At 46.6% G+C, this 25004-nt stretch overlaps 1 protein-coding gene and 1 long non-coding RNA gene across 9 annotated transcripts in view; one reads left to right on the forward strand and one right to left on the reverse strand.

Annotated features, from left to right (window-relative positions):
- LOC113913305 (urea transporter 1) overlaps positions 1–15404 on the forward strand; it is a 45685-nt gene extending 30281 nt beyond the window's left edge. For all 7 annotated transcript variants that reach the window (XM_027577571.2, XM_027577568.2, XM_027577569.2 and 4 more), the window contains 6 exons: positions 578–706; positions 2528–2720; positions 6011–6158; positions 6342–6476; positions 12145–12194; positions 13322–15404. In XM_027577571.2, the coding sequence (XP_027433372.1) occupies positions 578–706; positions 2528–2720; positions 6011–6158; positions 6342–6476; positions 12145–12194; positions 13322–13498 (832 nt within the window). In that variant the 3' untranslated portion in view covers positions 13499–15404. The remainder of the gene's footprint in view (positions 1–577; positions 707–2527; positions 2721–6010; positions 6159–6341; positions 6477–12144; positions 12195–13321) is intronic.
- Positions 8388–23011, reverse strand: LOC113913308. 2 transcript variants are annotated; one of them, XR_003517147.2, is made up of 4 exons: positions 22890–23011; positions 12162–12351; positions 9987–10065; positions 8388–8992 (listed from the first exon to the last, which is right to left on the reverse strand). It is a non-coding gene; the product is annotated as an uncharacterized LOC113913308 (long non-coding RNA). The 2 variants fall into 2 exon arrangements; XR_003517148.2 differs by having other exon boundaries at positions 12162–12354; positions 22890–22979.
- Between the last annotated feature and the right edge of the window lie 1993 nt (positions 23012–25004).

Genomic DNA, 25004 nt, shown 5'->3' on the forward strand with positions numbered 1-25004 from the left:
GCCCAGTTAAAGTAATTGTTTTTCTTTGAAATAACTTGGAAATGTATATTTGGAGACCCCAAAATGGAAGCACAGGAAGATGAAAATGTATGCTACGTTGGAAGATTAATGTTTTTAAGGTCACAAACACTACGAAAGTGAATTTACAGTTGGACAATCTTACACCTCTCACCAAGAATGTCAGACTTAGAGGACAGCTTCGTGGAAGAACTCTGTTCAGATGAAAGGCCCTTAATGACACAGGAGAAATAACTTTCTGAAGGAAAGGCTAAAGGAAGCAGAACGAGCTGCCTCGCTCATTTCCCTTCCTGCACCTGGATGCTGGAATCCTGTCTTGCTAGGACACCCCTGAAGGGGGTTGTTCTATATGCACATTTCTATTTTATCCTTATCTATGTATATTTCATTTTCTCCCATGATTTTAATAGTGTTTGGCTTTTATAGACTTTGGAATAAATTTCTAAATATAATCTCATTTTCTAATGCAAATACGATCTGAAAGTTGCAAGAATCATTTATGTGCAAGTCCAGCCAACGTCCACCCAGGACGTGTCCACACTGTGCCTCTCGCCCACAGGTCAGCAATCGCCGCAGGACTCCAGGGCTACAATGCCACGCTGCTGGGGATCCTCATGGCTGTGTTTTCAGACAAGGGCAACTATTTCTGGTGGCTGTTATTCCCTGTGTCTGCTATGTCCATGACTTGGTAAGTTGTACCTGGTTTTCCAAAATACCTTTAAAAAAAAAAATATGTGGGGGGAGGAGGGAATGGAGAGTTACTGTTTAACGGGTACAGAGCTTCAGTTTTGAAAGATGAAGAATGTTCTAGGAATGGACAGCGGTGATGGTTAGACAACAATGTGAATGAACTGAATGCAAGTGAAACTGCAGACTTTAACATGGTGAACATGGTCAATTTTATGGTACATATGTCTAACAATTTTTAGCAAAATAATTTTTTAAAATTTAGATTCGGGCTATGTCTATTGGAAACAGGAAGCATCAAACACACTGATGCATGTGACCTTCCATACACACCTCATCCCCGCCCTCATCCCCCGAGACTCTGATGTAATTGGTCTGGGGTGTTGCCTGGGCACTGGGAGTTTTAAAGGCTTGCAGGGGTTTCTAGAGTACAACCAAATTTGAGAACCATGCCCTCCATCAGCGGTCTTCCACCGTGCACACTACCGAATCACCAGCAGGGCTTGTGAAAACACAGCCTGCGGCCCCCCTCCCTAGGACTTCTGATTCAGTCCATCCAGGATGAAGCCTAAGAATCTTCATTTCTGACCAGTTCCCAGGTGAGGTGGCTGATCCAGTAAATACACTTTGAGAACCACTGTATGTGCCTATATGAACTCTCCTTATCCACCTGCCCCTGCTGCCTTCAAAGAATTTCATTACTGAATTCAAAAAAATCCTTCAAAAAAAAGGATTTTTTTAAACTAAATCCTTCACATTAGTTTCTTAAGTCCTTTTTTTGTTTGTTTTTTGGAAGCATACATTTCCTTCTTACTATGGCACATTTAGGATATAAAACACGAACACCCACATGAATGAGTAGTGTGGCCCACTCTGGACAAGGTCTCCAGGACAGCTCCCCCCCCCCCCCCCCCCCCCCCCCCGCCAACCGCCTGCATCCACAGGGTTGTGGGAGAGAGTCTGCGGGCAGAGCCAATCTGAGCAGGAAGTAATTTCCGAAAAACAGGCTCAAGGACAGGAGGTGGGTCATCAGCAGGGACTCCCCACACCCCCTCCCATAATCTGGAGTTCTGACCTTAGTGATGGGCTAACAAGTGAGAGCCCAAAAGGGGGCCAGAGACAATCTAATCTAATCTAATCCAGTCCCCCAGGCTACAGACCAGGAAATGGAGGAGTAGTTCCTTGCCAAAGGTCACATAGTTCACCAACTGTTCCTGACTTAAAGCTGTTCCTCCCCTTCCTGCTCCCCCCCCACCCCGAGTTTAAGATCTTTTTCCTCCAGCCCACACCACCTTACATCCTCCCTTGGATAATTGTTTCTCTTTTTCAAAAATAGATATACTAAAGACTCATGAAGATGATACAGAAATTCAAGATGGCGGTTGCCTCTGGTCAGGAGGGAGGGGCTCATGATCATGTACCATGATCAACTAGGTTACACAGGGGCCTCTAACTCTGTGCATAGTATTTTACTTCATGTCTAAAATACTTCAAAAATATTTCTAAAACCTAGATTTCATAAGTCTCCGTGAGCAACCCGAGTATAATTTTTCAAAAGCCAAATAAGCTAAGAGTTGATTTTTGACTTTATGTAAGAATTATTCTCTGACAGGATTTATTCTACGCGTGTTTGTTTTTTTGTTTCAGTTTGGGTTTTTTGGTTCCCTTTCTTTTTCCCCCTGTGAAAAGTTTGCTGAAACAACAGCATGTTAGCATTTTGCCCATGAAACAAAGCCTCTCCACAGTGTAGAGATTCAGTTTGTCAAATGACTTGTCACATGCATGTTCTTCCATTCTGTTTTGTGGTTGTTGTTGTTATTAGTCCAATTTTCTCAAGTGCGTTGAACTCCTTGTTCTGCAAATGGGACCTCCCTGTCTTCACGCTGCCCTTCAACATGGCATTATCAATGTACTTATCGGCCACAGGACATTACAATCCATTCTTCCCAGGCAAATTGTTCAAACCTGTAACCGCGGTTCCCAATATCACCTGGCCTGACCTCAGTGCCCTGCAGGTAAGATATGCTGTCTTCTTGCATTCCTTCCTGACTCTGGAAGACACTCAGTGTCCTCCTGTTTAATTGTTCTTGGGCATCAGAGCCTGATGGAGACTCGGCTTGCTGTCTTCATCTTGCCCCCTAAACCATTTGTTCTACTCCAAAGCTTTGGGCTCTAAGGGTTTGTTTATTATTATCATTGAAGTATAGTTAACATACAGGGTTATATTAGTTTCAGGTGTACAATATAATAATCCAACAATTCTATACATTACTCAGTGCTCATCAAGATATTCTTAATGCCCTTCACCGACTTCACCCATCCCCCCACTCACCTCCCTCTGGTAACCATCCGTTTGTTCTCTGTAGTTAAGGGTCTGGTTTTTTATCTTTTTTTTTTTTTCTTTGTTCTAAAGGGTTTTTTAAATGACTGCTCAAAGCTAAGTTTCCCCCTCTTTTTCTAAAATCCAGTCCAGAGTATAGGTCCATTGGAAATCAAAGACTCTGTTTCAAACTTGCCCCTTCTTTGAGTGGATGGGATGGGGGCCAGCCCTTGAGGAAGGGCCTCCAGCCTGGAGTTAAGCCCTCCATGACCTGCCTCCTCTGATCAAAAGAGCTGGCAGCTTACTGCTCGGTCTCTTTAAAGAACCTCTGTATTCTGCTTTTTCTTTGGGTAGATCTCAAAGAATATGTACAATAATTTATGGTTCTCAAGCTTTGGTCACCATCAGAATCATTGTTTTTAAATACCAATACAAGCTCCATCTTAGACTCCCAAATCATAATCTCTGGGGAGGGGGCCTAGGAACCTGTATTAACAAGCTGCCCAAATAATGGTGATGTGGACCAGGGTTTGAGAACCACTATCATAGGATGTATTGCATGTATCTCTTTACAGGTGTGCAGAGAGAATTGCCGTTTTTAAAAAACCTGGTTCACTCCTGTTGGTGTTTATTTAATAACTCTGTTGAAGGTTTCTTGACTAAGAGGATGCTTAAAATCAGAGGAAAACAAACAAACCAAAAGCACCTTTTTTGATGTGCAAAAGGCTGGCTTTCCCACTCTCAGGTCACATAACCCCTTTTGCTGTCCGCTTTGCTGAGCCATCAAAATGCGTGAGGAGCTCAGGCAGGCTTTTCTTTACATTCTTGCCCAGAAAATAAATGGGAGCTTTTGGAAATAACTTAGAAAATCAAATGCTTATTCGAACTACCCACAAAAAACAATATTATAGTGTTAATTGATCTAAAACTGCCCTGTCCAATACAGTAGCTATTTGGCCCCACGTGGCTATTTTAACTTAAATGTGAAATTCATTACAATGAAATAGAATTAAAAATTCAGTTTCTTAGCCTTACTAGCCACACTTCAGGCACTCAGTGGCCACATACAGAATATTCGCCACCATGGAAGTTCTGTTGGACGGTACTGATCTGCGGAAGTAAGGGTCTTCTCCTCACTCTGAGCTACCACCCCAACATCAGCACCCTTCTTTCCCATCTCGCCCAACTCCCCGCCTCCCTGGCTCCCTGAGGGGTAGTTCTGCCATCAGTTCTGAGGGGAAGCCTATGCAGTCTTTGCCTGTGTCAAGTTCCCCGGTCTAGACAAACAGGAAACGATCTTGTGTAGACATGAAGATCCACTGTGAGCTGGAAAATTCAGGGTCCATCTTAGGATAGAATCAAACTCACAGTCCGGTCCTGTGTTCTGCACAAGGACCGGAGCAGGGTTTGCAAGCCGGTGTTAGATCCCGCCTAATGCATGAGGGGAGGGGCAGTTCCTCGTGCCACAGCAGGGTCCCCTGTAGCAGAGTCACTGCCTCCCCAAGGTCGCTCAAAAGATGTACATGTGATGTGGGGCAAGTAAATGGACTTGGTCACAAAGGAGCCTAATGTGGCTAATTATGCCTCTCCTGGCCCGACCAGAAGTGCCATTTTAAAGAATTATTGTCTGTTAGCTTCAATCAAACCCTGTACCTTCCCGAAAACTGCCATTCTGTTGAGCACATTAGCTGACATCAGGCCTCAGCCAGAACAGGGAACTGTGACATTCGCATGTAGGTTTGTGTTTTGAGGACTAACTGGCAGTTGTTGGTAAGTGGAAGAAGCCAAGGATATTCTGTCTTAAATTAATACATGTTCTGTGATTCCTCAGCTCAATTCACAGCGCTCACCATAGCACATACCCTCCCCCATGTGAATTGTGTAAGACTGATGAATCATAGACTTGTACCTCTGAAACAAATAATATATTATATGTTTAAAAAAAAGAAGAGGGGGTGCCTGGGTGGCTCAGATGGTTAAGCGTCTGCCTTTGGCTCAGGTCATGATCCCAGGGTCCTGGGATCGAGTCCCGCATTAAGCTCCCTGTTCCTTGGGAGCCTGCTTCTCCCTCTGCCTCTCTCTCTCTCTGTCTCTCATGAATAAATAAATAAAATCTTTAAAAAAAAAAAAGAGGAAGAAGAAGATAGTAGGAAGGGAAAAATGAAGGAGGGGAAATCAGAAGGGGAGACGAACCATGAGAGACTATGGACTCTGAGAAACAAACTGAGGATTCTAGAGGGGAGGGGGCGTAGGGGGATGGGTTAGCCTGGTGATGGGTATTAAAGAGGGCACGTACTGAATGGAGCACTGGATGTTATACGCAAACAATGAATCGTGGAACACATCAAAAACTAATGCTGTCATGTATGGTGATTAACATAACATAATAAAATAAAATTTAAAAAAATTAATACATGTTCTAGTTAAGTATAAATAGGGTCCTGATTCCTGAACTTGCCCATAATTGCTTCTGAATTGTGGATAAGATAACCCAGCTCTGGGTCTCTGGCCTTAACAACCCAATTGCACGAAAGTAATAATACTTCTCTTGACCTTTGGTGTGCACTGACGTGTTAGCCTGAGTACCGATGGACAGTTAAGAGCAGCAGAAATCTCAGCTGGGGGTCCCTGCCGTCCTCACTGGGAGACGCGGCAGGTCTTCGCCGCGGGGGGTGGGGGGTAGTGAGACCACCCGGGAGCCTATCAGCCACCAAAGCCAAGTGGCCGTGCGCTCAGCAGAGCCCACGAGCAAAGGGGAATTCTGAGAAGGCAGGCTCAGCATTCGCCAGGGGAGGGTGGGTCTATCTCTCGGGATAAAGCAGAAGAACGAGATTTCTCTGTCAAGAGAAAGAGACTTTTACAAAAATAAGTAACACTGACCTCGGAAGACGAGAAACGCTAACTCTACACTGTACGTGCTTGTGGGGGTCCCGCGGCTTTCTGCTCAGTCGTGTTAATGAGCTCATTTTCTAAATTGCTTTGCAGTTACTGAAATCGCTGCCCGTGGGTGTGGGCCAGATCTATGGCTGTGATAACCCGTGGACAGGGGGCATTTTCCTGGTCGCCCTTCTGCTCTCCTCCCCACTCATGTGCCTGCATGCTGCCATCGGATCGCTGCTGGGGATAGCGGCAGGTGAGCAAATATTGAGCAGCTCCTGCCCGGCGTGCCTCCCCTCAGGCATCTTCCAAACGCCAGACTTTCTTGAGGGCTCTGCTTCCAAGGGACCAATGGGACTAGCTTCCCCCACCCCTGGCCTCCTTCCAGAGCGTCCTGCCTTTGGTGCCCAGCCCTGACTTCACCTGTCTCATCTAATAGGACTCAGTGTTTCGGCACCATTTGAGGACATCTACCTTGGACTCTGGGGTTTCAACAGTTCTCTGGCCTGCATTGCAATTGGAGGAATGTTCATGGCTCTCACCTGGCAAACGCACATCCTGGCTCTTGCCTGTGGTGAGTATTCCATGCACTGGCGGGAGGGTTGCTCATAACTATAGGATCAGTCCACACAGTACAAAGGGACTGTGTGAGGCCCTGGGGCCACGGTTCCAGTGTGGGCCCCCGGCTGTCTGCGTGTGTGAGCAGGACAAGTGGCGTCCCCTCCCCAGGAGGGTTAAGCTCCGCTGTGCCCTCCTCATTGGCTGTCGTGAGGACAGGAGAGCCTGTTGAGTCGGGTTAACCATTTTGCCATCTGTATATGGGGGGGGGAGGGGAGGTAGAAACTTGACTCATCCTATTTCTTCAGACTCATCGTTTGACCCAAGAAACTAAGACGAAATGAGCTAGATACAGAACCATTCCTCCTGCTGAGTCAGGTAGGACTACATGTAGCCCTTTAAGAATCACAAGAATCTAGCTGTTCTCCCACTTCAGGGAGCGTCAGAATCACCTGGAAGGCTTGTTAAAGCACAGATGGATGACTGCCCCCCTCAGCACCCCGTGTCTGATTCCTCGTTCGAGGTAGGGGAGGAGTTGGCATTTAAAGAGGGCCAGATGGTGCTGCTGCTGGTGCTCTGGGGGTCACATCTTCCGCTGTGTTCACGGCTTCTGACCCCAGTATTCTAGCCAGCCTTGGCCTGTCAGAGCTAGGAGAGGTTCTGGAGCTCTCCACCCCAGCCCCCTCATTTTACTATTGGGGTTCTGAGGCCAGAGAGGTAAAATGATGTGCTGAAAGGCATCCAGTCAGGGTAAATCCAAGCCTGGAATCCACATTTGCTAACAACCTCTGGAATTACACTCACTACACTACCCCCTAGCTTCCCTGTGGCAGCATTCAGGCCTTGAGGTAAAAACAGAGCTCAAGTGATTTAGATTTGAAAAGCTAATGGATTTCTCAGGCCCTTGTAAAGGGGAGGTTTATTCACCCAGAGCCTCTGGCATCCCTAATCCAATACAAAGTAAAAGTATTTAAGATAATCTGTTAGAGGGCAGGGAATGACCCTCCCTGGGGGATATGCGGGGGCGGGGGCGGGGGGGGGGGGAGAGGATGGTGGAAGGTGCAGAAATCATTCCTAACCAATAGAAATATTTGTCTAGAGTCAGTTTATCACCAGGTGAATCAATCCAAGTTACCTAAGCCACTATTAAAATATCAGATCACATATATACATACACAATGGAATACTACTCAACCATAAAAAAGAATGAAATCTTGCAACTTGCACCAACACGGGTGGACCTTGAGGGTATTATGTTAAGGGAAATAAGTCAAACAGAGAAAGACAAATACCATATGATTTCACTTACATGTGAAATCTAAAAAAAACAAACAAAACAAAGCAAAACCCAGACTCAGTAAGTACAGAGAACAGATTGGTGGTTGCCAGAGGGGTGCAGGGGGAGGGGGTGCGAATGCGTAAAAGGAAGTATAAATTTCCAGTCATAAAATAAATAAGCCATGGGGGTGTCATATACCGCATGAGGAATAGAGTCAATAATATTGTATTAATTTCGTGTGTGTGGCAGATGGTGACGAGACTTCACCGAGCTGAGCATTTCACAATGTATACAAAGGTAGAATCACTATGCTCTACACCTGAAACTAATATAATATTGTATGTCAATTACACCCCAATTTAAATTAAAAAAAAGTAAAAGAGTAGACCATATGTCAGGCAGGATTTAGAATGGATTCCTGCACTGGGCATGGGGCGGGACTGAGGATTTCTAAGGCCTCATTCAATTTCGATCTTCTGAAGCTGTAGCAAGGTTAACACATCTCAGGTTGCTGTGGTGGTACCATGTCCGTGTCGTTTTGCCCACTTCTTTGTAGTACACAACTGTTCCACCAACTAAGCCCGTCAAAACTCTTTGCTCATTTTCCCACATTTGTTCACAAGCTTAGGGCAAGGGAGAAGACAGATTACGTGCCACCTGAGGTAGGCCAGGTTAGAAGCTTTATTGTGAGATTGTTTGAGGTTTCAAATCTCTATGCGAGGTGCATACCTTTATGTGCCTGGGTTGGCAGGAACAACAAATATATATTAAATGCTCATGAAACAGCCCAGACAGTATTAGGAAGAGCTAGGGGCTCAGCAGCGTAGATCCCAGAAGTTGCTCTGCATGGAGAGTGTTACGGTCCAGGGCAGAAGCCAGGTGGGTGAGAGAAGCCCACAGAGAGCATATGGATATTGGGAGGGGAACAAGGATATGTCTACAGTACCAGAGTCTCTGGGGGAGCATCACAGTTCAGAATCATGAAGAAGCACCTCTTAGAGAAGGTGGCTTCTCTGTATGTCCTAAAAATCGAGAGGAGGAAGCCTGGTTGGTGGGGGGCGGGGGGGTCTGGGCCAGCACGGGGACAGCCTGAGCACATCCTTCAAGATCAAGCAGACACTGTGTTGGACACAAGAGTTGCTGATGAGACCTTGACAGAGTGTGGAAAGGGATGAAGCCAAAGATGTTTGCAGATGGGTTTCCTCAAAGCAGGAATATCTTCATGATTTTCTTCACTATAGGTGTAGTACAGGCTTATTGCACAAGACAAAACAAACAAAAATTCAATCAATGCAGAAGAGTATAAAGCAGAGAGTAAAAACATTCCATCCTACTCTCTTGATGCAACCTTTTTGCCTCCATCTTAAAGGACTCTGTGGTTACACTGGGTCCACTTAGATAACTCAGCTAGTCTCCCCATGTCAAGGTCGTTAACTTAATCACAGCTGCGAAGCCCCTTCTGCCCTGTACACTAACATATTCACAGGTTCTAGGGATTTGAACGGGAACATCTTTGGGGGCCTTATCCCGCCTATCACGCCTACCTCCCCGTGCACAAGTCAGACCTTCTCCACCGGTGTAGCATAACAGTTAGGGCAGTATACAGAGTTAGTGGAGAGCCCAGACTCTGGGGCCAAAATCCTAGCTCTGCCCATTTGAATTTCAGTAGATGCCACATTCACCCCCCACGGAGGCCATACGGATATCCCCTGCCACGGACAATGTGCGAGCGTGGCTGTTTGATCCACATTGGGTCCTGCCCCTCTCGGTCTTTGGACGGAAAGTGTTGAGGCAGACCTCCAGCCCCTCTTGTAAAGCAAGTCTCACATGGAAAATGTCACAGCAAGTTCCAGCTTGCCCACATCACCCTGACCCTGCCAAACGAGAGAGCAACTCTGGCAGCCAGGGTAAATAAATAACAGACATTTATTACAGAGTTGCTCTTTCCCTGGTTCCGATGGCATTATCAGAAGAGCGGGGAAGCTCTGATAGAGACTGGTAGGGCCGCCTGCCCTGCCTCGAAACCGGAAACTGCCCACCAGGGAATTCCTCAATTTTGTTATTTTGTCACCGCAAACTGGAGACACATTTTGTCTCTTTTTTATTATTATTATTTAGAGATGGGGAGGGGCAGAGGGAGAGAGAGAATCTTAAGCAGGCTCCACGCCCAGTGCAAGCCCAAGGCGGGGCTCAATCTCAGGACCCTGCGATCATGGACCTGAGCTGAAATCAAAAGAAGGGTTTCACCTCTAATGGGAGGCTCTCCTGGTCCCACTCAGCAAGTCTTAACTGATGGCAGCTGCTGTTAGACAGTCTGATGCTTTTACTGTGGAAAGAAAAGCAACTTGTCATTGGAGACCACTTGGAAAGAGCATAGCAGGAAGAGACTGGGGCAGTAACTCTGCCTTCTAGGTGCAACCCGTGTGAAAAGGAGAGGAATGGCAGTAAGGACTCACGTGCTCAGGGGAGGTCTCGGAGAAGAGCCAGTACCCAAGAGAGCAGGGCAGAGTGTTATGGTGCTTACCCGAAGGCAGTGAATATTTGTTGAATGAGTGAGGGAGGGAAGGAAGGAAGGAAGAAGGAAGGAAGAAGGAAGGAAGGAAGGAAAGAAGGAAGGATGAAATGGGGAAAAAAAAGAATGAAATTATCAAAACCAAACAAAGAAGCTCTTCCAAACCAAGCCGCTGCCCGCTTCTGCTCAGAGCAGCATCGTGGTCCTCCCCCAGCTCCCACCCCCGGGAGCACGGATGGGGTGACAGCGGCTGTTTGTGGAAACACTGCATTTGAGATTCATCTCCTCCCTGTAAAGCGCATTGTCAAGTTGCCCTTTTACAGACGATAATACTAGATTCCCAAGATCCGTGATTTGTTATACAATAAAATGGCAGAGCTGGGGTTTGAAGCCCAGGCTGTTTCCAAGACAAGCCTTTCCCCCTAGCATGAGACAATTCAGATGTGGAAAAAATGAGGTATACTGTTGAACAAAAATACCAGGATAAAAAGACCAAAGATTAATGAAAGGATGGTAAAGTAAATAGGATCAGAGTCCCTCCCCCCACTTCCCACCCCCCCCCCGGGGGCTCATGTCACTTCTCCCTGCCCTGGAGGTCTAGGTGGTGGGCATGTCTAACAGAGCCCGCCATGGCCCGGGGAGCTGTGTGGCCAATGCACGGCCATTCTGCAGCATGCCTTTGTGAAACCTGAGCTTCCCTGAACCTCCCTGTGCCCCCTCTTCAACTGATGATTAGCTACTTGAGATCTTTTTTTTAAAAAAGATTTTATTTATTTATTTGAGAGAAAGAGAGAGAGAGCACATGACAGGGGGGAGGGTCAGAGGGAGAAGCAGACTCCCTGCTGAGCAAGGAGCCTGATGTGGGACTCGATCCCGGGACTCCAGGATCATGACCTGAGCCGAAGGCAGTCGCCTAACCAACTGAGCCACCCAGACGCCCAACTACTTGAGATCTTTGTGTGTGTTGTTTTACGTTGAAGGTCACACATAGACTCCAATTACCTACTTTAAGATCTGTGCTCACTCGAGTAAATAAAAACACAGCATATGAATTCATTGGCCAATATGCCAATCTTAATGGTATTTGGAACAATGTTCTTATAGGAAGAAATCCCAAGTTTGTGGTCAGTTTCTGCTTTTTATTTTTTTATACCATGATTTTTTTGTAACTGTGAATTCTAACCGTTAATATGAGACTCCTAGATGCATATATTGTGATTGCACAGAAACCATGCTATCTCAAGAAACATTCATACATTTCATTTTTTTAAGATTTTACTTATTTTAGAAAGAGATAGAGAGCAAGTGGGGGAGGGGCAAAGGGAGAGGGAGAGAGAATCTCAAGCAGACTCCACACTGAGCGTGGAGCCCAAAGTGGGGCTCGATTGCACAACCCTGCAGTCATGACCTGAGCTGAAATCAAGTGTCAGACGCTTAACAGACTGAGCCACCCAGGTGCCCCCATCATTTTAATTCAACTATGCTCAGATAAAATAACGGGGAAGTTAATTTGCCATAGAAGGCCTTGTCCTTAGGGATCAGCAATAATAGCAACAGAATAGTAACCACAGAAAACTCCCTTTATTGAGTACCTCTTACTGTGTGCTAAACCCAAGTATTATCTCCTTTCATGATGACACCAACCCCGTGAGAAATTCCTATCACCTCTATTGAGCAGGTGAGGAAGTGGAGGCTTAGAATGGGGGCCACCAAGCTTCTAAGCGGTGAAGTCTGGATTTGAACCCAGAGCTGCCGACTGTAAGCTCGTACTTGTAACCAGGGTGCCGAGCTAGCTGGTGAAACATGGATTTCCAGGAGATTTACGCCAGAAAGCAGTCTTCCCTATAATGAAAAGTGCACCTACTAAGTCTTGTTGTTCCCCTTCTTTTGTAGCTCTGTTCACGGCCTACCTTGGAGTCAGCCTGTCCCACGTGATGGCTGTGGTGAGTTGGCTTTAATCTCGCTTTATCATCAGCATGATTGATCCATTTTCAGTGATGTGGAAACCCTCCTGGGGTCCCCCAGGTGGTGTTTCAGCAGGAGCCAGGGCTGCGGTTGCCACGACTTTTCCCATCTCCTGGACCTGCCTGTTCCACATACCTGCTAACAACATAGTACATTTTAGTCCAAACTACAATCACTGGGCTTGCTAAAAAAAAAAAAAAAAATACCAGATTAAAAAAAATTTAAAAAAAAAACAGATTGCATAATTTAAAAAAGTGAAAGGTTGTATAACATATTTATCAAGTTCATACTCTAACTCTGAGGGTCAGGCAACTGACTTTAGAGTAACTTCTACTTGAACAGAAAGCCAGAACAAGGTAGTGGTTGAGAAATCAAGAAAGGGAGAAAAGTATAATTGCCTACAGACTCAAATGGTTTGGGTTTTGTTTTTAATTGAGCCATTCGTTTTTCATACCCCTTGTCATTTTTTAAACCCCCCCGTCAGTCGTCAGTAAGACGTACTCAGACCCACGTCCTAGCTGAATTATTTAATAGGCAAAATCATTGCCTGTTTAGTGCCTGCTTCCTTTTCGGCACTGTCTTGCCCTTGACCTTCTCCAGAACTGCATGAGTTGCCACGAACAGCCCAGAGGAAGGACCTCCCCTCCAAGAGCTGAGAGTCTGTTTGGGAACTGGAACGGAAGGAAGGAAAGTCCAAGACTGGCCTGGGTGGGAGTCAGGGGGAGAGAGGTCACCACAGGTTGAACCAATCAAGGAGGGCCCTGTGGGTGTGGTGAGGGGTCAGGAGACCCGGGTGGCTTGCGGAGTGACACCTCTGGCTGCCCAGGCTCAGCTCCGAACATGCGGTGTAGGAAGCCTGACTGGATGAGAGGAGGGAAAGATGTGCAAGGTGGACATGCAACTGACCACGAGAGGAACGGATGGTGACGTTTCTCCCGCAAAATGCAGTCTGACTGCGCCCTTGGACTCGGTCCCGGTGGGCAGAAGCCGAGTCCAGATCGCTGCCCCAGGGACGCATCCCCCTGGGCTGAATGAGAATAGGGTGAAGGGTGGTGCTCTGTGACAGGATCTCAAAGGAGCATGTGGTTTGTGTTTTCCCCTTCAGGCAGGATTGCCGGCTTGCACCTGGCCCTTCTGTTTGGCCACACTACTGTTCCTCTTGCTGACCACGAAAAATGCCAACATCTACAGGATGCCGCTCAGCAAAGTCACTTATCCTGAAGAAAACCGCATCTTCTACCTCCAAGCCAAGAAAAAAAGGATGGTTGAAAGCCCTTTGTGAGAGCAAGCCCCACCCACAGCCCAGGTCTCAAGGGGGGACTGACTGACTGCCCCAGGTGACTCCCAGGGTCTCAGCAAACTGCTGCTTTTCACTAGCGACAACATTCACACTAACCCATTGGCAGTATGCTCTTAGGCTCATTTCTGTGGCTTTCTTTTAGACTCCAGGAACATCCCCAAACATGTGAGAGACGCGTCCAGATGGTCTTCCCTGGTGGGGCGTTGGTGCTAGACATGTAATCTATTCATAAAGTCAAATGCTCCAACAGGAAGAAGACGTGAGACCGGAGCTTGTTATTTATTGATATTCTTGGTGTTTGGTTGGCTAGATGATGTTAACAGTATTAAAAATTAAGCTCTACAAACCAACAAAGGCTTCAGTGAATGGAATTCGTGGTCACAAAATCAAAGTCAACCCAGAATTCTCCGATAAGCAGTTTGACTTGTTTAAAATCAATTCAAGTTATGCGGGACAGCCCGTGGTGCCCACAGCTCATTCTCCAGCTCCTGGGCAGAAGGGCCTGGATGCTGCCCTGTGTGTGTGCGGCATTCTCCTGCAAGGAGATGGTTGATTCTTTCCAGCTGACACAGCTGTAGGAGGGAGAAAGGGGTTTTATCAGTCAAAATTATTTTGTAGTGTTATTTTTCTTAGACATCGCCAAGGATGTTTTAGATAAAGTTTATGATCTTTTTCTTATGAGAATGGATTTGTTTTTTTTCAATGAGGTAAAATAAGAGAAGTTCCTGGCTTCACCAGTTCCTAGATATTAAAGAAACATTATATTTTTATAAAATATTTGGCATAGCCATTTTTACTTTAATCCCCAAGTTGATTTCGTAAATGCCAGGAATGCATAGAACCAAGTCATCAACAACCAAGGCCCTTTAAAACCACATTTGCAATTCATCTGAGGATGTCTTATATCTTATAAAGACTGAAAATGAAGGTCAGATTGTTTCTGGGTGCTTGGAAGTTGTTGAGTTTCTTACTTAAAAAAAAAAAAATCATTATTTTCTGCAGGCTCACAATATCCTCACTCAGAAACCTGACAAGACATACCGGTAAAGGGTTCTCTTGTTTTGTCTTGTTTTGTTTTGTTTTGTTTTGTTGTTTGTTTTAATCTTAAAGTTATCAGTCCTATAAACATTCTATACCCAAACATGCTGAGGATGCCATGGAAAGTTCCACTCACCTTCTACTTCAGTCTATATCAATTCAGTATTTTGGAGGATTCAAAAAGAGAAATCATGGAAGCCTAAAGGCTTTTTTCCCCCTTTGGGTTTGCAGCCTCAGTGCAAAACACACAGTTTGCTGCCTGAATAAACAGAAGAGGGGAAGGAAACCTACAAATATCTGGGGAGAAGTCCACTTCTTTCTTTTCTAGGGAACACAAACATTGTTCCAATTTAAAAACCGTGTAACCAAAGCCTTTTGAAGCCCTGAATTTGCAACTGTCATAGAGTCATGTGCATTCCTGTGGAAAAACTAAATTTCATTGTTGGCCAGAGATCTCCCTTGTTAGGGAATTTGTGAAATAAGATTTGGGGGGGGGCGGGGGAAGGACACAAAAAAGCAAGCAGAACCAAAGATAACCAGGAGTGAAGAAACTGGGCCGTGGTTGAGCGAACCAGAGCCTCTAACGTGTCTTCAGGCTTGTCTTCACGAGGAGCTCTGCAGTGTTCTCTGTGCCTTCTCCTGGTGTGCTCACACAGACGTGTAAATAGGAACATCCTAAAGCCTTGTACATTGTCTGATTTAAATGGTATTAATTTTCTCAAGCTATTTTTGCTACTAAGTATTATTTTGAAATGAAGTGAGTATTTTGTTAGTTTTCTTAGGGATCACTTGTATTCTTTCCTATTGTTCGTATAACCAATTTCCAATTAAGAATATGAATAAAATTATACTCACAGCTCAGTTTTGTGTAAATTTTGTTTAAAGGTCACATAGGCCTTTTATAGCTGTCGTGGATATTAACAATCACATGCATATGTGTGTATTGCTTAGAATTGCTTATATTTTGATGTGCTGGTATCCTTATTCCTTTCTCTCTCTTTTTTAAAGATTTTATTTATTTATTTGCGAGAGAGAGAATGAGAGAGAGAGAGAGCACGAGAGGGGAGAGGGTCAGACGGAGAAGCAGACTCCCCGCCGAGCAGGGAGCCCGATGCGGCACTCGATCCCGGGACTCCAGGATCATGACCTGAGCCGGAGGCGGTTGCTTAACCAACTGAGCCACCCAGGCGCCTCCTTATTCCTTTCTTATACTGGTAACACCAGATGTGTAATTGAGCAAACCCTGTTCAACTCAGAGGTAGGGACCCATCCCCGTGGGTCTCCTCTCAACTCCGCATCGTTCTCCTCGCTCAGGGATGAGAATGGGTTACTTAGGGCAGTCACTGATGTTCAGGGCACACTCTTAACACTTTGAGATGACTGTCCCGGCAGCTTCTATGCATGCCATACAGGCCCTGGCACCCCCCACCCAGGACTGAGGCTGGGCACACCTAAGCTGGCAGCATCCTGGGAGGAGCTACTTCTCAGAACATTACCCCTGAGGGTGAAGCCATGCCACACGCCTCTCTCCCCACCTCCCTACATCCATGGCTAGCATGTTTGAAAGAAAATATGGCAAGAATGGAAACTCACGCCAAGGTTCAAAAGCAACCCAAACAAGAAGTAAGAGAAGGCCACAGTGGGTTAGCCCCATTGGAGTGCCCTCTGTCAAAACAAAACCTCTCCAAGGGGCGCCTGGGTGGCTCAGTCAGTTGGGCGACTGACTCTCGATTTTTGGCTGAGGTCATGATCTCAGGGTTGTGAGGTGGAGCCCCGCCTCGGGCTATGCCCGGCGTGTGGAACCTTCTTGAGATTCTCTCTCTCCTCCTTCCTGACTCCCCCGACCCCAACTCACGCACATATGTGCATGCTCTCTCTCTAAAACAAAGAAACAAAAAACAAACCAAAAAAAAAAAAAATACCTTCTCCTACCTCTCGTTTCAAGACAATAAATTTATGAGAGTGATCTGGTCATTAAATGCCCCCTTTGGTCTGAGGTAGAAAACAGAGAGAAGGTTTTAAGGCTTTTCAGCTAAATATTACAAGTGTTATATAAAGTTACCCGTGGTACCTGATTAGCATGGAATATGTTGAGATAGGAGTTTAAGTTTGACAGGAGGTCAGGATTTTCCAAGGTGGCTTCTTAGAGACAACCTTGCAGGAATATTTTTGAGGTGGTTAAGTACAGCACGGCGTTTTATGCATATGAAAGTTTTCAGCCTTCCCTTTACTCCAACAACCTCCTTCTAAAAGGCTTTCATCTTTAAGAGTAAAATCTGCTTCTTGAACCTGCACTAACAGCCCCCACCCCCAATCATTAGAAGGCTTGTAGCTTCGAGGCTATAGAATGCTGTTTGCTAACAGTCACCAGTACAGATCTTGAAGGCATTTAAACAAAGATGGTAAATAATAGACTTTGAAAGAAGTGGATTTAAGTCCTACAATAGTCTGCTTTCACCAGTCTGCCTTCATCTTAAAATAGAACTACAAAAGACGTAGTAGATCAAAGCAGACACATGGGAAATCATCTAAAAGAAAAGACTGCTCCTGGGTCTGACCTTTACCTTACTAAGTGTTAACCAGGTAGGCGTTAACACAGCCCGAGCAAAAGCTTACATCTGATGGGAGGGCAGGTCAACCACTGAAGCTTAGGAGTTAGAGGCAGACAAAGGCAGGGAGGGGGTCTTCAACTCTGGGAGTCATGGCCCAGGAACAGGTGTCAAGGGAGACCCCTGTGGTGGAAATGGGCACACTGGGAGGAATCACAGTTTAGCAAATGTAATCATTTACATCAAGAAGCTAATGCCCCTTGTCTGAGCCTGTACTCACAAGCCATTTGACTTCCTGTGTAGATTTGCCTTCTAAAGGAAACAATGCATTTGTCCGTACTTGTGAACTTCTGACCCTCGATAGTTAGATTCCTCATTTTAATTAATAATTCCATTTTGATAATAGGTTTTTGTAAAGGTTTTTGTTTTTGTTTTTGTTCTTTTACATGTCACCAAGACCCAAATCACCCCATGGTGTTTCCAATGAAGTTAAATTTCTGAGGCTACAAAGGTGGGTGGGGTGGGAGGTAGTCAGGGAAGGCCTTCCTGAGGGTGTGAGGTTTAGGGCAATACCTGAAGAGGAGGCCAGAGACGGGCAGGTGGAGGAAGGTGGAGGATGGAGGGAGTGGTGTTCTCGGCAGATGAAAGCTCGTGCATAAAGGCCTTGAGACAGGAGATTGGTGCTTTCAAGAAGTGAGATAAGACGGACGTGGCTGGAGCACGGTGAGTGGAAAGGTTTGGAGTGGATTTGGGAAATCAAGTAGACCATTGCGGTAACACAGGAGAGAGGTAGTTGGCTCAGACTCCAGTGAGGGCAGGGAGATGGAAAGAAGTTGATGTGTGTGAGAGACAAGAGGTGGAATCCTCAGGCTTGGTGATGGATCCTTGTGGAAGTGAGGGAGAGGGGCATGTCAAGGACGACGTCCTGAATTCTCACTTGGGTAACAAGGTGGATGGTGGTGCCACAGAGGGATGGGAGCACTGAAGAGCTACTTCTCCTCTCATGCTGTACCTCTTCTTGTCCAATCCCATCTTTCCAGAGCTTTAATCCAGACCCTTTGTTCAACTGTCTATGGGGAGGGTTCCAAAAATATCAATTTCAACACATCCAGGGCAAAACTCATCTTCTTCAACTACTCTGCTCTCCCCTCTGTGCTGAGTTAGGGGGAAAGGTAGCTCCCTCTAGCTTACTACTGAAGCCAGAAACAGTGTGCCATTTTTAGCTTCATTCTTTCACCTCTAGGCAATAGCCAAATTCTAGGGATTTTACTTCCCTGAGAGCCCCCATTGGTTCATTAATTGGCAAATATTTATTGAATGACTATTTATTACATTATGGGAATTGGGACTGCCATAGTGAACCAGATAGTCATGGCCACTGCCCTCACAAGAACTTTATGACAAGTAACTGGGTAAGGGGAGTAGCTGACAAGTAAATGGGTAAAGGGAGTAGCGTGGTGATGAGGATGAGTAAGAGGTAGCTGGACAACAAGGTTGAAGAAAAAGTATTTCAGTGACTTCTTCCTTCTGAGAAACAGAAGATAAGAACATACCATTAAATACCAGGCATCCATACCGGTCAGCATGCTTTTGGTAGCAAGTAATAGAACAATAGTAGTTTCATTCCTAAAGTAGAAAGTTCTGTTCCAAGTTTAGTGAAGCTGCACAACAGTGTCATCAAGGACACAACGTCCTGCTATCCTCCTCAGCATTCTCAACATCCTCCAAAGACTTCATTTTCATCCTCAGGCTTGTTGCTTCATGGTCCCAAAACAGGGGCCTTGTTACAAACATCACAAACACATCAGGAAGGAGGAGGCAACCAGAGTTGCAAGAGAGTCTTTCTTTCATGTCTCTCTCTCTTTTTATCAGGGAGGAAAATCTTCCCCAGAAGCTCTCCCCAGATACCTTCACTTGTGTCTTTTTGGCAGAACTGGGTCATATGGGCATTCCTGGCTGCAAAGGAGTCTGGGAAAGCATGCATCTGGCATTGTCAGCCTCTACTGTAGCAGGTGAGCTCTGCCATACTGCAGGGAAAGCAGGAGGAATGGCCACTGGACAACAGACAGACACGTGTTCCATAGTGGGGTGCATAGTATACAGTACCTGCGTGCCCAGACCACACTGGAGAGCGCTACGTGGCAGCAGACAAGACTGTCTGTTGTGGGATTCACAAAGGAGTTTGGGACAGAGACCTAAACCGAGACCTTTTACACAGAAAGACTTTGTGGAATACTTGCTGGAATATTCCCAGAGTACTTTACGATACCCCAGCTTCATACAAGATTTTGTAGCCTCTGACTAACAAGATTCTAAGCAAAAGGTGACGCATCCAGTGATAATGATCAGAGCAAGGAAAGTTTAGGGTCAATTCATGCCTTCATTAGTCCTCTCCATCTAAAGAGTTGAAGCCTTTAAATCATTCGACGTCAGAAAGCCCCATTGGGAATAGTTGAGTTTCAATTCAATCCCAGCTCAATGAAGCACTGAACACAAGTGTCTGACATTTTCTGCCTCATGATTCCTAATAAACAATAAGAAAGCCAGTTTCCTGTTTGGGTTGGGTCCATTGAATCCTAGCCCTCAGAAGCTTTGAATTATATCACAGTGACATGCAAGGACTTGAAGGGGAAGAAAGGAAGCACAGAGGAAAGTTGGCACGGTGTCAGGAAAGCTGGCTCAAGTTAAGTCCCTCAGACCACAGGACACAAAGGCAGCTAGGACACGGGTCGATGACCCAAGAGCAAGCACATCTTGGGGCAATGAGAACAACATACAGGCAGGTCATAGGAGTGGCAAATCCAACAAGGAGGTCCTTCGACCTTCTGAGACCCCCATGTTGGCCTCTCAACAAGAGGGGAGATTTGTGGTAACAAGCAGCCACACACAGCACTTGAAATAAAGCCAGCCCCAGTTGAGGTGTGTTCCAAAGTACATACTGGATTTCAAACATATAAGACCAAAAAAAAAAAAAAGTAAAATATCTCAGTAATTTTGTATATTGATTAAATATTGAGATGTATATTTTGTATCCATTGGGTTAAATAAGACATATTATTAAATTAACTTTACCTTTAAAAAACTTTTTTATGTGGTCATGGGAAAATTTCAAATCACATATATGACTTGCATTCGTGGTTCATATTATATGTCTGTGGGACAGTGCTTGGTTAGACAATGCCAAATCCCAGAGCTCTTAATGGTCTGCAAAGTCTCCATGACAACTCAGAAGGCACCGAGCTATTGGAGCTCAAACTTCTAGAGAATTCATTATTCCCTGAATGAATGAATGAATGAATGGGTAAGAAGCCTTTCCTCTATTACATTGTGGAGACAGAGTTAGCTAATTCTGGAGTGTCGCTTTCAGGTAAAATTTTACACCTTTTCAGGGATACCCTCTGCCCCTCAAGGATGTCATTTTTAAAAAATAATCATAACACACCTACAGAGTGAGGAGACTGATTTTCCTGTGTGTGGTATAAAGTTATCCTGAAGGCAGTACCTGTAAAGGAGCCTCAGAAATGCTCGGAGCTAGGGCAGCACCACTGGGATGAGCGGGCTGCCCCCCACTGCGCCCACCTGAAGAATGCAGTCCCCCAGATGTGCAAGTGCTCAGCAGTCACAAGCGATGGAAACAGTGAAGCACCTGGTTATGAGGCAATAGGGAAGAGTGGGGACCATGGCAAATTGAAGATTGCACTCTCCACCCCACTGCCACCAAAGCATTCACATTTCAGATATTTTTAAACATTATGCTAGCCAAACAAAGCCAGTTTGGGGGCTGGATTTCTTCCAAGGGCTCCATTTTGCAAGTTCTATGCCCAGGCACCTCTTATAAATCCTCCACAATGTTTCTCAACCAAGTGCATTCATCAGAGTTATTTATACGGGTCTTTGAAAAAACTGTCCCACCCCATCCTGGCCTCCAGAATCTTTAAAAGCTCTACAGATGACTCTTATGTGCTCTCCTACAATAAAAGGGACTGCAAGTTCAGAAAACTAGGAAGCCAAAAGAAGCTGGATGGCTTCCTGGAGGAGGTGTGACTCTGCCCTTGTTCGACACATTTTCTCCCTGGCTCATCGGGACTCGGCCTTGAAACCTTGTTTGAGTTCCTCCTGGGTCCCCTGACCACCACCTTTTCTAGAACCACTGCCAGGGTCCAAAGAAATGATGCTCTCAGTAAGGAGCCATGCTTTGGTGGAGCTTGAGATTAACCGCAAGGAAAGTGTACTCAGAAGGTGGTCAGGGGCAGAAGGAAGTACCTGCGGCAGAAAATCTATTATCTTTAAATGCCTAAAGCTTACCTATGTTGAGTCAGCCCATGATAGTACCCTCTCCAATCTCACTCCCACCTGTCTCATGGCCAAGGCGATGGTACAGAGATCCTCTTATCCATCCTCATGGGCTACCATGGGATTACTCCTTTCCACCTACTAAGGATGACCTAGAAATATCTAACGGGATTTTATATAGACACAAAAAAGCCAAAAGAAGAAGGGTAACAGTGTTACTCCCCAGGCCCGGCTCCCCACCCCTCGGGGACTACACCCCTCCGCTCATTGTGTGAGGCAGGCTTGTGCTTCTCTTTCTTCTGGGGGCCTCCTACAGTGCCCAATCCTGCCCCCCTTGCCTGCCTCTGACCTTCACATTCCTCATGGAAAGTATCCTGTCACCTGCAGCCCTGCCCCTCAATGCCTGTCACAGGGCCCCCAAGGGCTCCCAGACACTTCCTCAGCGTCCTGGATCTGATGGGTCAGTACCCTTGCCAGACCAGTTCAAGTCTCTGAATGCCATTTGTATATTTTGCCACATTTGCCATTTGCCAATGTATATTTGGCCACAAGATCCGTGCAGACAGACATTGTATGCTTAATGCTGGTTGTAATTTGCTGTAAAGCATTATTTCCTTCCAGGCTACAAGATGGGATCTTCCGCCCCAGGACTCAAGAGTTAGGTACATGCCAGGGGCGAGTGCACCTGGCGTCAGAATCCGTGCAGTCACACCTGGACCAGATCGGGCCAACACCTGCGTGATCTGAGCGGTTCGGAGGTTCACAGATGCCCACGCAACCTAAAATATCTCCCCTAACGTCTCAGTGAAAGAGCATTAATTATATTGCGACCGCTGCAACTCATTACGATCTCAGATATTAGAAACCTGGTGGAAGTCATTTCTCGGGTTTCTTCCCGCCTAATAGTCAGCAAGAACAAATCGTATAGGAAAGGGATTCTAGAAAGATTAGTTTTGATGGGTGAGTTCAAGGAAGGAGGTCATCTAGAACTCGGGGAGCTGTCGTGCAAAGGAAGAGAAAGAGGAGGAGGAAGGGGGACATACAAGAGGAAGCCAAGGACAACGCATGATAAAACCCGTTCCCTGCCGAGCACATCGCAGCGAAGAGAGAAGCCAACAGGCAAGGACCAGTCAGATGTGTCCATGCTATTTAGAATGCGGTTACTTGGGGCGCCTGGGTGGCTCAGTCGTCAAGCATCTGCCTTTGGCTCCGGTCATGATCCCGGGATCCTGGGATCAAGCCCCGCATTGGGCTCCCTGCTCCGCGGGAGCCTGTTTCTCCCTCTCCCACTCCCCCTGTTTGTGTTCCCTCTCTCGCTGTGTCTCCCTCTCTGTCAAATAAATAAATAAAATCTTAAAAAAAAAAAAAAAAGAATGCAGTTACTTCCTCTTCCCAGAATCTTGAAATCCCTGCTTGCCTGCCCTAATGGCCGTTTTGTTTTGTTTTGTTTTGTTTCCATCTGTTGTTTTTAATCTTCCCCACATACTTCCTACCTTTTTCTGGTACCAGCACCTCCCTTCCCTTAAGAGATCTGCTCCTTCCCATTCATGCGGATCTCTTGGGGATGCCAACCTCGATACCCTCCCTACTCCCAGGCACCGCCGGGTGGAGCGGCTCAGACCTGGCCAATCGTAGTACTCCACTCCCCGGGTCATAGGGATTGGCCCAAGGCATAGCCATCTGACCCAAACTGAGCCAATCAGGTTCTCCCCTGGAGGAATTTGAAATCTGAGCAGACATCCCGAAATAGAAGGAAGTTGAGCTGCGTCTGATGACAGTGGTGTGGAGAAAGGCCATACAACCCTAAAAGCCATCTCGGCTTCTTCCCGCCCCCCACCCCCACCCCCAGACCAGGTTACTATTACTTTCATGTAGTGAGCTCTCCCCATGCCATTCCAATAAACTGGTACTTAAATGAGTTAGAATCTGTTTCTGTTGTAACCAACGGCCAAAACTGATACGGAATGATCGAGTAACAACACACTTAGAAGATCGAATAGACTGAGTCGAGATGGGGGAGGTGCTAAGGGAAGACCATCCCCCCTCCCCTTGTCCTTCCCCTCACTGCCCTATCCCGGGCTGGGAACCTGATAGTCTTTGCTGCACGGGGTTAAACTATTAACTGATGTATGTTATGACCCCAACTATGTGTCCCCTGTGACTAAAGCTTTTGGAAAGGCATGGCAGCAAAATGCCAGGCTATCGGAGCGCTCTGGCTACAATTTTTGGCTTAGTTAAAGCAGGATGCGTGGGCATGCGGGGGTTCTCTTTCTACCTTTAGCAAATGCAACAGACACCTGGGGGTTGAATAATTGTGCTCTCTGCCTGTGCAAGTTATTAAGCTATGGCCTCACACTTTCTCCTTGGCCTGTTGGCTTCTGCTAATAGGATGGATCAGAGGGAGACTGGGAGGCAGGATGCAGGGAGAGAGATGTGCCACTTTCGGGAGCAGTTGCCTGTTTCTTGTCCCTGTCCCGTAACCTGACTCACCACACCCCCTGAGAGGTCCCAGCCCTAGATGGGACCAGCCCAGAGGTCCCTTCCTCAGCTGAGTTCTGTCCCTGTACTAAAATTAAGGTCCTGACAGGAAGCAGCTACCTGGGAGTCTTACCCCAGGCCCTTCTCAATCACATTCTATTATAAATCACTCCTTGCCAAAAAAGCTCAGCAATTCCTGGCCATGATTAAGTGTCACTTACTGGGGAGCAGCCTGGAGACAGAAGAAGTACAGACTTTCAAGCTGGGCAGAAAGGGCCTTCGCCTCACCCTCCATGCTTTAAAATGCCCTCATCTGACCTTCCTCTGGCCATGCCCTTCCCTACATGGGCCAAGCCCATGAGACCCAGGGGATATGTCCACCTGGAGCCTGGAATCCCCTTCTAGACCTGGCTTTAAGCACCCAAGATCATGGAATGTTCTGCCCAAATGGCCAGAGCCTGCCGCCGGGGCCCGTGAGGGCCGCTTCCCTGAGTCATTCCTCTGGGGGGCCTCTGTGCCTCCAGGTTACACACCCCTGGTCATCTAGAACTCGGGGAGTTCGCAGATGGGCCCCTGGTGCTGCTACAAGACAGCTGATGGAGGTGGGGGCGACCAGAGCTTGGATGGGCCCCCTGGGTTGTGCCTGTGTGAGCAGGAGGCCCAGTTGTGTAGGACAGAGCTGAGTGGGAAGAAAAGGGGGGGTGGGGTCAACAAAAGGCCTCTCTTTGTGCTCTTGCCCCAGCCCCATAAATGTTAGGCAGGTGGCCTGACAGGAAGAAAATCAGCTCTGCTCTCTGGATCTCAGCCATGAGGCTGAGGGCTAAGGGAATGAACTAAGAGGCAGACCTGCAAGGCTGGGGTCCAGATTCAAACATCATGATTTAACTGCCAACAAAGCTCCCCCAGATGGAATCTGTGAGTTTTGTTAAGTTTTACTGACAGAGACACTCTAGGCTGGACACGCAGGAGCTTATGATTATATCAACCCCAAGGCACACCCAGGCCCCAAAGCCCATGGCAGGGCCCAGCCCCAGTGGCCAAGTCTTGCCCAGTGCCCCTCAGGCGTGGCCCAGGTGAGCCCCGGATGGAGGCTCCAGCAAGCAGATCCCAGGGAAGCCACAGTGGCCAAC

This window comes from Zalophus californianus, chromosome 14 (genome assembly GCF_009762305.2).
Source record: "Zalophus californianus isolate mZalCal1 chromosome 14, mZalCal1.pri.v2, whole genome shotgun sequence".
NCBI lineage: Eukaryota > Metazoa > Chordata > Mammalia > Carnivora > Otariidae > Zalophus > Zalophus californianus.